The sequence below is a fragment of the Chinchilla lanigera genome, unplaced genomic scaffold (assembly GCF_000276665.1).
Source record: "Chinchilla lanigera isolate Chin_1 unplaced genomic scaffold, ChiLan1.0 scaffold00112, whole genome shotgun sequence".
Classification (NCBI taxonomy): Eukaryota; Metazoa; Chordata; class Mammalia; order Rodentia; family Chinchillidae; genus Chinchilla; species Chinchilla lanigera.
The window spans coordinates 2,690,492-2,707,822 of record NW_004955513.1 but is presented as its reverse complement, the minus strand read 5'-3'; the positions used below and the strand labels follow the sequence as shown (position 1 = coordinate 2,707,822).

At 57.3% G+C, this 17,331-nt stretch overlaps 3 protein-coding genes across 3 annotated transcripts; 2 read left to right on the top strand and 1 right to left on the bottom strand.

Annotated features, from left to right (window-relative positions):
• Positions 1-19: 19 nt before the first annotated feature.
• Rpl7a (ribosomal protein L7a) lies at positions 20-4,058 on the bottom strand. The gene is made up of 10 exons (XM_013506575.1): positions 3,951-4,058; positions 3,628-3,862; positions 3,234-3,440; positions 2,861-3,163; positions 2,106-2,255; positions 1,741-1,881; positions 1,471-1,550; positions 708-838; positions 420-489; positions 20-183 (listed from the first exon to the last, which is right to left on the bottom strand). The coding sequence occupies exons 1-10, from the start codon at positions 4,056-4,058 to the stop codon at positions 79-81; spliced, it is 1,530 nt and encodes a 509-aa protein (XP_013362029.1). The 3' UTR covers positions 20-78.
• On the top strand, positions 3,075-10,011 carry Med22 (mediator complex subunit 22). Its single transcript, XM_005408427.2, has 5 exons — positions 3,075-3,691; positions 4,130-4,325; positions 6,422-6,502; positions 7,210-7,418; positions 9,285-10,011. Exons 2-5 carry the CDS (start codon positions 4,203-4,205, stop codon positions 9,472-9,474), a joined length of 603 nt encoding a protein of 200 aa, XP_005408484.1. The 5' UTR covers positions 3,075-3,691; positions 4,130-4,202; the 3' UTR covers positions 9,475-10,011.
• A 1,793-nt stretch (positions 10,012-11,804) lies between these two features.
• Positions 11,805-16,175, top strand: Surf6 (surfeit 6). The gene is made up of 5 exons (XM_005408424.2): positions 11,805-12,033; positions 12,883-13,086; positions 13,502-13,590; positions 14,198-14,407; positions 14,538-16,175. Exons 1-5 carry the CDS (start codon positions 11,805-11,807, stop codon positions 15,015-15,017), a joined length of 1,212 nt encoding a protein of 403 aa, XP_005408481.1. The 3' UTR covers positions 15,018-16,175.
• The last annotated feature ends 1,156 nt before the right edge of the window (positions 16,176-17,331 follow it).

Genomic DNA, 17,331 nt, shown 5'->3' with positions numbered 1-17,331 from the left:
TTGCACCACTCCAGACAAGTTCACACCAGATTAAGGACGATTTATTATTTTTATGTACAGAAAACGCAGACAGTACACTTAGCCCAGTTTAGTAGCAAGTTCTTTAGCCTTTGCCTTTTCTAGCTTAGCGATGCGAGCCACAGATTTGGGGCCCAGGACATTGCCTCCCCAGTGACGGCGGATCTGAAATGACAAAAGAACAGTCAGCATGGGCGGTCATCTGCCAAGGCTTTCAGAGCACAAGCATGGGGGGGAGTGTCTCAGGAGTTTTAATCCCTAGCCCCGGGGCTGACAGCACATGCTCAACACCACTGACTGGTGTCTAAGTGCATAACCCTGAGCAGCACTGGTTGCTCGCCAGACCTCTAAGAAAAGCTCGATTTGCCCAGGACGTCACCTGCATGGAATCATGGGCTTACCTCATCGTATCTGTCATTGTAGTTGGTCCTGATTGCCTCCACCAGCTTAGCCAGGGCGCCTTTGTCTTCCCTAACAAGGTGATAGAGAAAGATGGCATTTAGCCTCAAGTACCTTAGTTAAGATAGCTGGAATGACTGTCCACTCTGGTTTGAAATGCAAGCCTTCATGCCTCAGATAAAACATGACCACATGGGTTATTCAGGTGAAGAAATTCTTAACCATCATCGGCATTCGAAGTACTCCTTGCATAAAGACACTGTTCTCAAGTCCCAAGGCTGCACACTTACGAGTTGACTTGTGTGAAGGCAACAGTGGTGCAGGTCTTCCTGTGGACCAGGCGCCCCAGCCTGGCCTTCCCCTTGATGATGCAGTAAGGGACACCCATCTTGCGACACAGGGCAGGCAGGAACACCACCAGCTGGAAGAGAGGACTGGCTGAAAAGTGTGTTCTGACCAAAGCCGGTCATGGAAGAGCTGGCTTGGTGGCAACTGCTCAGGGTTAAAAAGCTCATATATTTACACTTCATGGTGTAATTCAGTGAGAGATTTACATCATTGCAAGTGCCACACAGACTCAAATCGTACTGTAGTCTCACCTACAATGTCCCTGCAAGGCTTCTATATTCAGAAAGGGCACTTTTGGAACATGTCTGAGTGCAGGTGACATACTTAGTCGACTGGTGAGTTCCCAGCTGAATGTGCTTCTAGGTAGGGCAGAGTTGGAGGACATGGGTCCCTTGTGCTTGCCCCCAACCCCTTTCCCTCTGGCCATGATGACCTGAATTCCTGCCATGCCGTTCTACCAGGTGTCTGCCTTGGAACCAGCTATGAACTAAATGAAACCTTCAGCCTCCAAGCTGTGTTATGTAAGACATTTTGTCTCAGCAATTTAAAGCTGGCTAACACAAATACCTCATCAACATTATCCTCAAATGCAAGGGGCTGTCCTGGCTACATGTGCCAGACTCAGGATTACAGCTACTCGGGGTTCCCCGTTCTGCCCTACGACGCTGGCCGAGGAATCACTGTTCAGAAACCCAGCAGACCTACCTCAATGGGGTCCACGTCGTGCGCAATCACCACTAGCTGAGCCTTCTTGTTCTCTACCAGAGTGGTGACAGTATTAACACCTGGAACACAACCACGGTAAGTGCACGCACTCAGGCTGCTCTGGTCCCAGAATGCAGCTGTAACCAGCTGTGACTGAGTGTTAAAAAGCTTGATTTATAGTGATTTCAGGTGAAGAAATTCAGGTGAAAAATTGAGACATCACTGCACAGCCCAGCCTCCCATGTCCACCTCTAAGGAGGGGCCCCTTACCTGCTCTGAGGACTGGTGGTCTCTTAGTGGGGACGTCCCCTTTGCCAGCAGCTTTCTTCTCTGCTCGGGCCAACAGCCTCTGCTTCTTCTCTTGCTTAGTCTCTGGTCTGTACTTGTGGGCAAGCTTAAGCAGCTGGGTAGCTAGGAAAGCATCCTTCAGTTAGGCCCTGCGGTTCAAGGTCTAGCCCATCACTTAGCATGATGTAAATGCTAAGACCTTAGTGCTACTAAGGACTGTACCCAAGGCCCACAGAGCTGTGCTGCCAGCTTTCTTAGAGAGCCATAGGGTCAGGCGACACACCATCTTTCAGGTAGGCCAGCGCTATAGATGGCAGTGAGGCCCATTCCACACCACAGAAACTCACCTGTTTGGCGGTCCAAGGCCTGTGTGAACTGGTTAATCGCAGGAGGCACCTTCAGCCGCTTATACAGGATAGCCCTCTGTCGCTGCAGCCGGATGTAGCGGGGCCATTTCACAAAGCGGGTAAGATCTCTCTTGGGCTGGATGTCCTGTCCTGAGAAGAGTTTGTAAGAATATCAGCGAGGCTCCAACCCTGGGTGCCAAACCCAACGGGGCCACCGAGAAGGGTGTCGGTGCATCAGCGATCTTGGTGGTTTGAAATGTCATCACCATCCTTCAGATAGCAAATATTCTTTCACATCATCTGCACACAAACACCTGGACCTGGGGGACCAGCGACTCCTTTCGTCTGTAGGAAGTCCAGACCATCGTCCCCTGAGGCCCAAGGCTGAGGACAGCCACTAAGCACGCCACCACCGTCCCCATGGCCAGTTCAGCTTTCTAGTAAGCAGAATAAATCTCATGGCAACAGGCTGGACTACATACCCCGATACCTACAAAATTCGGACTAATTGCAGGAGAGCTCAATTAATTAATTGAACACTTTAAAAAAAAAACCTTTTTGTTTTTTTTTGGACAGGGTCTTGCTAGGCAGTTCAGGCTGGTCTTGAACTCCAGGTGATCCTCCTGCCTCAGCCTTCCAAGTGCTGGGGTTACAGGGGTGCGTCACCACGCCCGGCTCTTCCTTTTCATTTAATGAAATGCCGCGATTTTACTAAGAAAAACCACTTCAGAAGCCAGTCTGGCTCTATTCCTTACCAATGCCGAAGTTCTTCGGCCTCTTCTCAAACAGGGGATTTACCACCTTCTTGGCCTCCTGCTTCTTCACGACAGCAGGGGCCGGGGCCACCTTCTTCCCCTTGGCCTTCTTCCCTTTCGGCTGAGCGGAAAGAAAAACCCGATTAAGCCCCCCGCTCCTCGACTCCCGCACGGGGCGCCAAGGGCGTTCGGCAGCCGGCTCGAGCCTCGCCCGCGGCCCTAGCGACGGCGCTGCTCGCGCATCGGCGCGCCTCACGGCCGGGCAGTCCTCGGCACCCTTGGAAAGGCGACGTCCTGCACATCATCTGCAGACACACGTGAACCCGGGGAGCAGGCCGGAGCGCGGGCGCACTGCTCCACGGCCGCTTCGCACGCCAGCCGCCGCCCGGCGCAGCCAGGGCCCCGAGCCAACTCCAAGCTGGCGGCACAGCAGCCAGCCCATCCGCTCCCTGTCGCGGGGCAGCCGGCTCAATGTCTCCCTGCCATGCCCGGGAGAGCTCTCCCAACGCCAGGCCGAAGCGCGGACCCCGCGCGGCCGCGCCCAGAAGTGGATGTCGGCGGATAGATTCCACAAGAACACCTGATGCCACAGAACTCAGACTCACCATCTTGGGCGGTGGACAGAAAGAGAAACTAAAAGGACTTGTGGGTAATATGTAAGTAGCTGCAGCTATCGCGAGAGCTGGCGTCTGCGCGGGACTTCGGATTTAAAGCGACAGGACTCCTTAAATTCTTCCTCGGAGGCGGTGCCTAGAGCAGCTTCTCACCCAGCCGCAAGGTGGGCCGGGGCGGAGACGCTGCATCTGGGCGCCCTGGCCCGCAGAAGCATCGGTAAGCGCACCACGGAGCGATCCTGAGTGCCTGGGGGGGCTGGCCTCCCTGTGGGGACGCAGCCCCAAGGCCTGGAGCGGCGGGGCCTGGGAGGGAAAAGGCCCCAGGGGGCCCGGGACGCAGGGCGGGATCGGAGCGACGGGGACCGGCGGCCAGGCCGAGGCTTGGGGGCTGAGACACCCCGTCCCCGACGGCGTGTTTTGCGCCTGCGGGTGCAGGTGGAGTGACCCTAGGCAGGTGGGGCGTCCAGAATGCCCACCTGCTGGGTTGGGCAGTGTAGCTGGCCTGTCGGGTGCTGGGTGCGCTTGCGCAGGGAGAGGGGTGGGCCTGGGACAGCCCCTGACTTCGCAGTGCCTGCTGAGGTCATCTGCGTTTGAATGGTGGGGGGACTTTATGCGGCAGGAAGGGGCTCCCCGGAGTTCTGCATGTTCTACTCAGGTGGTGGACGAAGCGCTGTCCTGCACTACTGTGTCAGACTCCCTGGCCTCTCCCTGCGCCCCCCGAGCCAGTCATGGCCCAGCAGAGAGCCCTGCCGCAGAGCAAGGAGACGCTGCTGCAGTCCTACAACAAGCGGCTGAAGGACGACGTCAAATCCATCATGGACAACTTCACTGAGATCATCAAAACTGCCAAGGTGGGTGAGCGCTGATCTGGCCCTCTGAGACCTGCTCAGGAGCAGCCTCGAGAGTGCACAGCAGAGCAGGGGACCCCCACACCCACCCACCATCCCCAGGGCAGCAGGGAAAGGGTCGGACACGGCCCTGTGCAGAGAGCATTCTGGGGTGGGTAGAGGTGGCAGGGTGTCCTAAGGAACAGGTAACAGATAAGCAAAGGTGCAGTTACAAGGCCTGGTAGAGGCTGACTGCGGGAGCTCCAGGCCCAGCACTTACCAGCAATGTGGGCTTGATGCAGAAAGATTTCACTCTCCGGCGCCTCAGTTTCCCTAGCCTTGTGGGCCCCCGTGATGAGTTCCTATAAAGCAGTTACTGCGGGGCCTGGAACAGGGTGAGTGACCAAGCCCTGGTTGCTGCTGCGTGTGAGAGTGAGCAGAAGGGAAACCGGGAGGCCAGAAGCTGGGAAGGCCCCTCCGGGCTGGCAGAGCACTCAGTGTCTTGGTTGGGGTCGGGCTGACCCCTCTGCTGCACCGAAGGGGGCCGATCATTCTGACTGCTGCCCACAGGCCGGCTTGGCTGACCGCACTGGCGGTAACCGGAGCTGACAGTTACTGGCACTCACGATGGGGCAGGCCAAGACGTGACGACTGTTTGTGGCACTCTGCTTCATCCCCCCTTGAACTCTGAGGCAGGTGCCATTGTTCTCAGCACAGTCAGAAGGGGAAACTGAGGCCCAGAAGACTCAATAAACTTTTTAAAATTAAGTGTATTGGTACCATTTAGATATACATCTTTTTTTTTTTGTCTTCTTGAAACAGGGTCTTGCTATGCAGTTCAGGCTGTCCTCGAGCTCACTTTGTAGCCCACCCAGGCTGGTCTTGAACTTGCAATGATTCTCCTACCTCAGCCTCCTGAGTGCTGGGATTACAGGCGTGTGCCACCACGCCCGGCTTCATTTAGATCTACATAATGATCGCCTTCATCACAAGGAATTTGTACCTGTATGTGATGTATCTTGATTGTTCCTTTTTTCCTTTAACTCAATAACTTGCCCATGGTCACTCAGCTAACTGACAGAGTTGGATTTGAACTCAGGGAGTCTGGCTCTTAATCACTGAGCCCACACCCTGTCCATTCTCACCTTAGGCCCTGCCGGAAGCCCTGTCCAGGATGGCTCCTGGGACCTTTGACCCAGATGTGCTGGGCTGGTGTCCTGGCTCTGCTTGCTCTGCTCTGCTCTGCTCTGCTCTGCTCTTTTCTTTTCTTCTCTCCTCTCCTCTTCTCTTTTGAAACAATGTCTCACTATGTAGTCCAAGCTGGCCTTGAACTCACAGCAGTCCTCTTGCCTCAGCCTCCAAGTGCTGAGATTACAGGTGTGCACCACCACACCTGCCTCCTGTGTTTATTTCTGAGACACCATGAACCTCTAGCTGCCCATCTGTGAGCCTGGCATGGCAGGCCAGGCTTGAGTGATAGTCAGCAGCAGTGCTCAGTACAGAGCCCAGCGTCCTGGCAGTGATGGGGAAATGCTCCTCGGCAAAATGCATTGTTGCCGGGTGTGGTGGTGCACATCTGTAATCCCAGCACCTGGGAGGCTGAGGTAGGAGGATCACCGTGAGTTCCAGGCCAGCCTGGGCTACATAGTGAATTCAAGGCCAGCTTGAACTGCAAAGCAAAACCCTGTCTCAAAAATGAAAAAACAAAAGAGCAAGTGCATTTTTTTTTTTTTTTTTAACCCTGTCATTCAACGATTTACCTAGTGCCTGAGCCAGCACACAGGTCCCAGCCACACAAGCCTTCACACCCCAACAAAGACGTGGCCCGGTTCATTAAGACCCTGTCCCTGTGCCTAGTGCAGTCTTCAGTGCAGGCAGCTGTGCCTTGGCCCCAGTGAAGGTGCTAGTGTCTCCCATGGAATAGACACGAGAAGGGGAACTGAACGTTGCCAGTGGTCTGGTGAGTGGGATGCTGGGGCTGCAGGAAGCAAGGCAGTCTGGCTGTGGCAGCGCGGCCACACTGGGCAGCTGGCTGGTTCCTGTGTGCCAGGCTGGGCCATTGGTGGGGACTCCAGAACCGATCGCCTGGGCTGATGGTAGACTTTCTTGCTTACCCTCAGGTCGAGGATGAGACACAGGTGTCACGCGCCACTCAGGGTGAACAGGACAATTACGAGATGCACGTGCGAGCTGCCAACATTGTGAGTTGCTGGGGGTGGAGCCTCAGGTGGGGTTCCCACTGGAGTTAGGTCTTCAGCACGCACGTACGCACATGCAGGGCTGCTTTGGTTTCACCCCTTGAATGAGGTGGGGGCAAATCTGTTCTCAGAGTATTCCCAAGAAAGGCACTGGTCATGCCAGCCCACCCAGGTGCTGTGTGGTGGGCAGGGGGAGGGGGCCCTTCCCGCTGACCTGAGGGTTCCCCAGGTCATTGTGAGGGAGAAGAGATTCGTGCTGTGATCCTTCCCGATGTCAGAGGAAAACCTAGCAAGCCGGGCTCCCCGCAGGTGTGCACCCACAGATGGGCATGCACGGGGAAAGGCCCCCCGGAACCCGCTGCCACCTCTGAGAAGAGCCGGGCAGGAGGCGGGAGAGGACGTAGGCTTCCCAGGGGTGTGAGAGCAATGTGCAGATGTGTGCGTGCATAGCCTGTCCTTCAGGCTCATGGGCCTGGAAACCAGTGGCCAGGGTAGGGCAGAGCTGAGGGCAGGGCAGCCCCACTTCCCCATCAGTGTGGGTGCCAGACCCTGGCTCCCTAGCTCAGATTGTAGTGTTTTCGCTTCACCCTCACAGACATCCCATTCTGGCCCGAGTCTGCAGCCCCTTTTGCAGATGAGGAAGCTGAGGTATCTGGGGAGGCCACTGCTGTGCCCTCACCCTGTGCCTGCCCTGGTTCTGCTGGCTACAGGTCCGAGCAGGCGAGTCCCTGATGAAGCTGGTGTCTGACCTCAAGCAGTTCCTGATCCTCAATGACTTCCCATCAGTGAACGAGGCCATTGATCAGCGCAACCAGCAGCTGCGCGCCCTGCAGGAGGAGTGCGACCGCAAGCTCATCACGCTGCGGGACGAGGTCTCCATCGACCTGTATGAGCTGGAGGAGGAGTATTACTCGTCCAGGTACAAATAGGGTGGAGCCAGCAGGCGGGGCACCCAGACTGGAAGGGCCTGGTGTCCCCAGAGCGTTTGATGGACAGAGCGCTCACAGCTGCCCGCGGGGTTGGGCCTTTCCCTCAGTGCTGAGCGATGGACGTCTGTCAGGGAGGCCGAGTCTGGAGAAGGGCGTCCATCCTGTGGGGCCAGGCAGAGCCTCCTCTGGGCCTTGCTGCGCTTGGCTCTTGAATCCATATGCAGACATTTCAGCGGAGGCTAAGTGCCAGGCCCACACCCATGTCCAGGACACCACTGCTTGCCCGGATGCAGTTCCATGTGGATGTCACCGAACTTCACAGTGTGGGGACAGGGCAGCCCCGGGAGGGAGGAGGGAGACCAAGCCGAGAATGGCATGGACCCAGGCCTGGGGCACTTGGATGTGTGGTTTCTGGTAACCACAGCTCACTCACAGAACTGCAGCCTCCTGCATGCTGGCCTCAAGGGGCAGTGGTGGGCAGGACCTGTCACCCTAGCCCTCACTTGCAGTCCTGAGACCTGACACCCGCTGAGCTGGAGGGGCCTTGGAAATCAGATTGCAAAGTAATAGTTACCTGGGTGAAAGTGAGGCTGGAGGCCTTGTCCTCTGCCCCATTGACAGTGAGTGCAGCTTGGGTCCAGCGGTCGTAAAGCTTAGGCCACCTTGTGTCTCCAGACAGACCGTCTCCCTCCTGGCCTCTTTGTACAGAGCCGTGTGGTCTGTGGCTGGGCCTCGGGTTTCCTGCCCGTCTGGAGCGGTTCTGGAGTTCTCCAGGAGTTCTGGGGCTGGCTTTGCTCTCTGATCCTCCCAGGGAGGCAGACCTGGTCCTGAGGTAGCCCAGGCCCTCCCTCCCAGAGCAAAGCTCTTCACACCTCCATGTTACTGTCCATGAGGCAGCTGCTGGCCCAGGGGCCCTGATGGAGTAGCCGAGGGGCAGTCACTCAGCCTCAGGGTTGCCAGCCTTTGGGAGGGGGTCTGGCCTGAGGGCATGCAGCAGAGCTGGGATGGGAACCCTGGGAACTATGAGTGCCAAGGTCCTGAAGTCCCAGGTCTGCACCCAAACCAGCCTGTGTCCCTTTCCGTGGGTGTCCCGTCCACTCCAGCCAGCCCCTCCCTCCCTCAGACTCGTGGTAAAGCAGCTACCTCTCTACCACGGTCACCGCCAGTGCCTGGGCTCTGGAACCCCTCCTGCCCGTGCTGCACACATGCCGGTGTTCACCTTCTCTGCCCCCTCTGCTGCTCGCTCTCTCTGGCTCTGCCTCTGTCTGCCCTGCTCTCCTGTGGGTGCCGCTCTGAGTCTTGGACAGTTCTGAGGCTGGTGTGGGGGAGGCCAGGGCCACTGAGTACCCATTAGCTGTGGGCCATCCCTGCTCCAAGTAGCCACCGCCGTGACCAATACCCTGCCTCTCTGCCTGCACTGGAGTGCACAGAGCCCTGGGGGTCACAGGGCCGGAACAGTGGTACAGGGACATGCTGGGGCCCTTGTTCTGTCACCCCTTTAGGTCAGGTCCCAGGCAGGAGCTCTTCTGTCAGGGGCTGCTTCCAAAGTCTCAGCACCACACCAGCCCCTGAAGATTGGGACCCCAGAGGGGCTGGGAGAGTTGGACCACAAGACTGCAGCTCAGTGGGAAGGTGGGCCTGCTGAGGTCCCACAGCCTGTTGGTGGCTTTCTCCTTTCAGGAGGAAGCGCAGCAGCCATGAACCCCTCCCCTGGCTAGGCCTGCAGAGTAGAGGAAGGGATGGCAGCTTCGGGTGGCGGTCGTTTTCTTAACTCTCCTTCTATCTTGCTTCTCCCCTCCCCGGCTTTCCTCTCTGCCTGCTCCTGTCCCTCCTTGGGGTTTCTGGTGGTGGAAAAGCTCGAGTCTTTGCGAAGCTAATGACTTGCCTCTGTGCGAAGCTTACTGGAGGCTGGACCTGGACACAGACTCTGCTGATTGCTTCTCGGCCCCTCTGCTGGCATCCCCGGATCCTGGCACGGGCTCCCTGCAGGTTGCGGCCCCTGCCCACTCCCATGCTGGTGGCTCCGGCCCCACAGAGCATACCTGAGCTTCCCGGGATGCCTCCCTGTGCCCCTGGTTTATCAGGAACAAAGTCTAGCCCTCTCCTCTGGATGCCCACTGCCCCTCACTTCTTGGGGACCCCAGGGCCCAGGAGCCACCGTGACCTCCTTAGATAGGAAGCTGTCCGGGCTGGGGCCTGCCTCCCAGGATCGCTGTGGAGAATTCAGCCGCTTCCAGGGTGGCCCGGCATCGTCTCTAGCTGCTACCTTCCTGGCTGGCCAGGTGGGCGGAAGTTGAGGGCTCTGACTGGGCAAGGGGGATGACTGATGGCAGAAGGTGGCCTCCCCAAGTTTAAAACTGGGAGCCACCCAAAGTCGGTGGTGTGGGCCAAGCCTCGCCTCCCATCCTTGGGCCACAGTGCCTCTGCAGAGCCCTCCACTGCCTTTTGTCCCAGCACGCACGTCTGTGCCATAGGCTGGATGCCTTGGCAGGCCCGTGTGAGAAGCTTCTCCCTGTACCCTGCCGCCATGTCCATTCTGCCACTTTTGTAATGAGATTGAATAAAAACACTGCTACTCTTTCACACTGGTTCCTTGTCCTCATCCCTGGTCAGCCTGGGTCCACCCTTGGGCACCCAGCCACATCTGAGCATCAGCTCTTCATTTGGGATCCAGACTGAGCCTCTCCCACGGGCACCTAGCAAGTCTTCCATGTTTGGCGAATGAATGAAAAAACTGCTGCTGTTACCCATGTTGAGTGGCCCCAGCACCTCTGCCACTGATGTTATCTCTTTCTCATTGTCACCCCTGGTTCGGTTAAGCCTGAATTTCACAGGGGAGCAGATGCTGGCTTGGAATGGGAGGTGTGCCCCGCCACAGGACTAGGAAGTGAAGCAGTAGAAACATGGTTTGAGCCCTGGAGGAACTCGCCTAGGATTGTACCAGGTTCACCGTGGCATGTAGAAACCCAGCGCAAGGGCCAGGTGGCGGTGTTAGACTGGGAGAGATGAGGGTTCAGCCCTGCTCCGACTGCCATCCACACACCGACTCCCTCCCAAGAGGGCAGACGGAGGCCCCTGTCCCCAGCATTGCCGGCCTGGTTAACTAGCTGTCGCCAGAGGCCCAAACCCTCTATAGCTCAGCAGGAGGCAGGAGGAACTTGGGGCCTGGCCCTGGAGTCTAGGTCACACGGAGGGAGAGTCTTCCACTGGTAAGATATAGTGTTTTAATTTGGGATAGGCCCATACTGAACCACGAAGGAAGAAAAAGGTCTTACAAGCAGATGGAAGCACACTGCTTTCAAGAAATTTGATTTTGTTTTTTTTTGTTTTCCAGTACCAGGAATCGAACTCATGATGTTGCGCTTGCCGGGCAGGTGCTGCTGGGCCTAATCCCCAGCCCCAAGAAATTTGAGTAATAACATCTTTATATCACAGTTTTTTAACCCTCAGCTTGGCCAGTACCACTCAGCAGTGAAGTTTGCCCTGGAAGCAGCTCAGGTCTCTCTGGGCTCCTGAGCACAGCCGTTGCTCTGGCAGGACTTCACAAGAAAGGCCCACTTCACGGGTTCTCCGGAGCCTGCGGCAGATAGGGCTTGTCTCAGGGACTCCTGCGAAGCCACGTAAGGTCACCCGTGCTGAACCCTGGTCAGTCCTGTCTATATTGCACCTTTTTGATCCCAGGCATTCATTTCATTTTGAGGATGCTAGAACCCAGGCAAAAGTTGTATTATAAAGTTATAAGTAATGTGTATAGACAACACCCCTTTTGACCCTTTCGGGGTTCAGACCTTTGCACTTTTGCTCGCACTTCCTCGTATATAAAAATCATTTGAACTTCCATCTGCAAACTGCTTATCAGCTTGCCTACGAGAATGTTATTCACGGCCCCTGACCATCATTACTACCAAAATGAGCGGATGTCTTGTGTCGCACGGTATCCCTGCCGCACAGTTCCCGTGTCTTTTTATAGCTGTTTTTATTTTGCATCTCATCTCGCTATGTCTGCCCAAATCGGGCAGGACCCGGTGGCTGTAAGATGGGCTGTGGGGGGCGCTGCAAGGGGAGGAGGAGCCAGGGTGGATCGCGGTTTGGCCGCGTCGTGGAAGGGGTGGTAGAGCGGGTCTCCAGTGCGGGGAGTCCCGCCAGCCCCGCCACGACAGCGCCCGGGCAGAGGTTACGCCCTCATCGACCCACATGCATCTCACGGCCAGGGCGCGGTAGGGCGAGGCCGCGTGTGGCCTCTCCAGCACTGAAGACAGAGCGGGAGAGCCCGCATTTGCCCAGCCTACAGCCCCGGGCCGCGTCCCGAAGCGCCGCTTCTTCCGCGCACCACGCTCCAGCGCGGACCCACAAGGCCCCGCGCGGGCCGGCCCACAATGCCCCGCGCCGGCCGGGCCGGCGAATCCGCGCGCGCCTGCCTGCTGCGCTGTGGCTTCGTGTGTGTCGCGCGGTCTTGGGACCCGCGTGTGGGGCGGCGCCGAGCGCACCCGGCCTTCCCGCGGGTCGTAGCCATGGCCTCCCTGCTCGCCAAGGACACCTACCTGCAGGACCTGGCCAGGAAGATCTGCGTTCACCCCGGCCCCGAGCGGCCGAGGCGCGAGCGCGGTAACGCGGGTCGGGGCGGGGCCGGTCGTCCCCACTCCAGGCGGCCCGAGCGTGCCCTTTGCCGGCAGAAAACAGCGCTGCGGACAGCTGCGCCCTCGCCCTGCCCTGGGCGGCGGCCCGAGCCCCCTGCGCGGGGCGGAAGCTCGGCTGGCGCGGGCGGCTTGGAAGGGCCAGGGCAGAGGTCGGGCGGGCGGAAGAGCCTTTGCGGAGGGCTCCGGCTGTCCCCGAGAGGGGAGCGCAGGCTCTGGGGCCTGGGCCCCGAGGAGGAGGGCAGGGTTAACAGGGAGCTGCTGGATACCAGACGGGGTTTCGTTTTGGTAAAAGGAAAATGCTCCTTGTAGGAAATTTTGAAATTTGAGAGTTTCCCGCCGTTAGTTGTAGCTTAGTACTGTTTTTCTAGACTTTATTCTATGTGTGAGTTTCATGCTTTGAAACTGATGCACATGGTTTTGGAATTTAAATTGCGCACATTTTCCTCACCCGTTAAAGTGAAAGCCTGTGGTATAGTAGGTAGTAGTTCTTTGCATAGCGCTGCTATAATTTGTTGCTGCAGATGGATGTTTAGATGATCATAGTTTTCTATTTGATAATGTTATGTGAACACCCTTGAAGCTGGACCTTCTTGCGTAATTCTCACAGCGGAATGCGTGGAAGGGGTTTTGTTCTTGATGTGTGGTCAGTCTGCTTCTAGGCAGTGTGTGGGTTCTAGCTTTGTATACGGCGCTGCTGGCACCTCTGTCGAGCTTGTTTCCTTGCACGATTGGGAATTAAAGCCCTTGAAGGACATTTCTGGCTGCTGTATGACTTATGGATACGAGCTCACAACTCTTTTATCATTTTATATTTCAGCTGGCAAAGCTCAAGGCTCAGAAGCTGCTGGACCACCAAAAAAGAAAAGGAAAAAAACACAAAAGAAGTCCCGAGAACGGGAACAGAAGTCTGCAGAGCACAAGGCCAAGCCCGCAGGGGCGAAGTCTCTGGTGGCTTCTGGGGCCAAAAAGCCAGCAGCAGTTAGCAAGACGGAGGTTTCCAGCCCCACAGGAGACCTTGCAGGTGAGGGTTTGGGGCACAACCCAGGCAGGGCCCTGTAGGGTTTGGATGAAAGTGTGGCTCCCTCTGCTGTTAAGAAAAGGCACCGTTGCTCCAGGAACGAAGATCAGCCTTGCTCTGAGGGTGGGTGGGATGCAGGGCCTCAAGGCATCTAGAACGTTAAGGAGCAAGGCCATCCCTCTGAGGCCTGGAGCAGCTTGTCTGGTAGGAAATGTTTTCTTACACCTCAGTGACTTACTTGGGAGTCAGTTGCCTGTGCTAGAGGCAGTTGTGGGGACCAAGGCAGGTTGATGAGGTGGAGGGTGTACCTGATTGCCCTGCCATGGTGTAGGGCCCAGGAAGTACAGGCTGAGGCTTAGGTGCTGGCCCCTGGGGACGAATGGAGGGCCCCCTTCCAGCCTTGTCTCTTTACCTACAGGTGGCCGTGCCACAGAACCTGGCTCTGTCTTTGCCCTGGATGTCCTTCGACAGCGACTGCACGAGAAGATCCAGCAAGCCCGGGGCCAGGTAGGTGGGGGCCTTGTGGAGTGGTTTCTCGACCTGTCCTCTGTCCTTGTCTTCTCAGCAGGCCAAGGGGGGAACTTGGCCTTCCTCCTCAGAAAACTGTTGTCACTGACACCATGATGGCTGGGCACAGCTTGTGTCTGTCCTTCTAAAGGTCAGCACCCTGAGATAAGGTGACCTGTCCCGTATCCAGGACCAGTCACCTGGCACCCTCTCCTGGTGTGGGCTGGGTGGCTGTAGGCTGGGAGAGAGGCAGCAAGAGAGCGGAACTTAGTTGCACCAGGAGAGAATACGCAGTGGTTACTGCAGGGGCTGAGATCCCATCTAAATCCTGAGCCGCTGGAGAAAGGCTGACAGTGCTCAGAAGGATGCAGGCAAGGCCCAACAGCATCCTGGCTCGTGGGAAGGGCTGGGCATGGAGAGGCACAGTCCTTCTGTGCGGTCACTGGCATCGTAGGTCAGGGCACATCTCACTGTGGTACACCCTGCACAGAGGTCACTTCCTGTATCAGGGCTTCCTCACACATCTTCCGGCTCTGGTTCCATGCCGGCCATGTGCCACCGGGTCCTGAGCTGGGGAGGACTCTGCTGAATGAACCTGCTCTCCTAGGGCAGCACCAAAGAGCTGTCTGCGGCCACTCTGGAGAAACGGCGCCGGAGAAAGCAGGAGCGGGAACGCAAGAAGAGGAAGCGCAAGGAGCTGCTTGCCAAGAAGCAGGCAGCCCAGGCTCAGGAGGCAGAGGAGAAGGAGGCAGTGGGCAAGGCAGCCCCGGGGGCAACCTGTGCAGAGCCCGCGGAGCCAGCGCTGATCTTCAACAAGGTGAGTGGGAGGAGGGCCAGCCTCACTGTGGGGCTGCCCAGATCAGCGGCAGCGCTGTGCAGGGGGACACAGGTACAGTGCTGGCCTGGGCTGCTCAAGGGCCCGCCATCGACAGCCATTTCGTCCCTAGGTGGAGGTGAGTGAGGAGGAGCCGGCCAGCAAGGCCCAGCGCAGGAAGGAGAAGCGGCAGCAGGTGAAGGGGAACCTGACACCGCTGACGGGCAGGAACTACCGGCAGCTGCTGGAACGCCTGCAGGCGCGGCACAGCCAGCTGGAGGAGCTTCAGGAGCAGGATGCAGGCAAGGCCCAGGAGTTGGAGGCCAAGATGAAGTGGACCAATCTGCTGTACAAGGCCGAGGGTGTGCGCATCCGCGACAAGGAGCGCCTGCTGGAGGACGCCCTGAAGCGCAAGGAGAAGCGGCGGGCCCAGCGGCAGCGCCGGTGGGAGAAGCGCTCAGCGCAGGTGGTGGAGAAGATGCAGCAGCGGCAGGACAAGCGGCGCCAGAACCTGCGCAAGAAGAAGGCAGCGCGGGCTGAGCGGCGCCTGGAGAAGGCCCGCAAGAAGGGCCGGGTGCTGCCGCAGGACCTGGAGCGAGCCGGCCTTGTCTGAACCCTGTTGTGACCCTCGCCTGGCCCAGTGCCCAGCGTGGGCCTTCCTACATCTTCCCACCTGTGCCTGTTGTCTCCACGTCCAGGCGCTGTGACGCTGGGATGCCCCCTAGTTCCCAGACCTTGGGTCCTCAGGAGAGGGATGTGGTCCTAGAATCTCAGAGCTACTTCAGAGCTGGGATTATGTACCCATGAGAATGTTAGCTACATCCTCAGACCGCGGGGAGAGGTGACCCAGGTCCACCAGCAGCCTCTGAGGTGGGAGCACCTCTTGCAGCGTTTAGGTGGAGGAGGGAACGGGGTAAGGCACCGGAGTGGCCGCCTGCTGTGTGCACAGAAGGCGGAGCCTCAGCCAGCTGCCTTGTTCTGAACCTCAGCGGGCTGGGCAACAGGGAGGGGAGCAGCTGGCTTCGCAGAAGCTGTAGGGACTGGGTGTGATTCTGAGCCTGGATGCAAAGGCCTTCTGGTCAACCCTGGCTTCTGCCGATATTCTCCGCAGTACCCCACGGCGTCCTCACCGCTCACAACCCAGGGGTTGGGGGCCATCTTCCCAGATCCAGGCCTCATGGCCACATTCAGGCAGTCACTGGCTTGAGGGTTGTGGCACTGTGGTTGGCACCTGTTGGAGTAAGGTTGACGGTGGCCTGCAGGTACCAGAGGCATGGGTGAGGAGGCGTTGCGGAAGTGGCTAAGAGACCTGGGCATTTCTCTCTGTGGAGGTAGAAAATCCGCCCAGCTGAGCCCCCATTGCGAAGGGAGCCCCCAGCTGATGAGAAGTGAGGCAGACGGGCACCAGTGTGCAGCAGTTTACTGTGCCTGAGCCTCTTTGGAGAGGCTGGCTGTGCTGCTCTGTGGAGTCTCATCTAACGAGAGACCAGGAGGATGCCAGGGAAGTCCTGGGATTGCGGGGGCCGTGGCAGCAGAGCAGGGCGCCCTCAGGTCCTCCTTGAGAAATGCTGTCTGTAAGGGTGGACAGTCAGCAGCCTCTGGGTCCCGGCTGCTTGGTGAGTGGAGCTGGGCTTGAGTACTTTGTCCCGAGCAGGGCTGCTGTCAGGTGCTTGGCTGGGGCCTGGCAGCCGTGGGTGGTGGTGTGGGCTGTCCCCTTCTCGCGCCCTCTGTCCTTCAAGTCAAGACCCCAGTAAACAGCTTGCACCTCTGACTCCGTCTTGGAGTGTCTACCAAAGGGTGAGGGTGACACGCAGCTCCCAAGCAGGATTTAAGTACTACCCCTGCACATGTCTGCAGCTATCGGAAGAAACAGCCTTGCGAGGAAGAGATTCATGCTGGTGCTGTGCAGCCACTGTCATTGCCTGAGGCACGGGAAGTGCCGAGGGGAAAGAAGTCTGGGGTTTGTGCCCTGTAAAAAGTCACTGCGGTGAGCATCACCTGAAAACCCCCATCACACCCTAGCAGGAGGAAACACGTTGAGGGAAAAAATAATACTTTCAAATGGTGAGCAGTGGGCTGAGATATTTTGAATCTAGGTGAATGTCAGTTGCATAGAATTCCACTTTGCTAGTTAGAATGCACAAGTGATTCTACATTTGAAATGTTCGTTTCCCTGACTGTATCAGCCACCTTTCAAGTGCTTGATGACCCTAGTTATGCTAGTAAACAGCACAGGTACAGAACATGTACATGTTTTTTAAAGGTGCATTCATCAGTGCTGAAATAAAGCCAGCGGTATCTTGTAACATTAGGAATCAAGATAGAAGGGCCGGGGGTATAACTCAGTGGCACAGCACCTGTCTGCCAAGCACAAGGTCCTGAGTTTGATTGCTGGTACCAAAATAAAGAGGAGATAGATCTGGAATAATGGGCAGAGGTAGCTGTAGGTTAGGCAGGGAGTACAATTCTGTTACTTCTAAAAATTAGATTTTAATCTGCATAATCTATGATAACCACACTTGGTCCATTTGTGTCACCGTAACAACGCCTGAGACTGGGTCATTTACAGGAAGCAGCTCTGTTGCTCCCAGTTTCAGCAGCCCAAAGTTGAGCCTCACGCAGTGTCAGGCGGGGCCTCCCCGCTGGGTCCCAGTGTGGCAGGAGAGCAAGGAGCACAGAAGGCTCAAGTCCTCGCCCAGAGTCCTGCTGCACCTAACTGCCGCAGCTTTGAGACAGTCTGGCCCTGCTGGTGGGGGAGCTCCTGGCCTAGTTTTTAAAGTCCCCCGTTTGTAGTGTCACTGTGTGCAACAGCCAAGGAGCCGAGTATCTGGCCACAGAAGGCTGAGGTTCGAGTCTGCACCCAAAGCAGAGCCACAGCATGATTTCATACGGATGAAGGTAAGTTTATTATGAAAGTACAGCAGGTG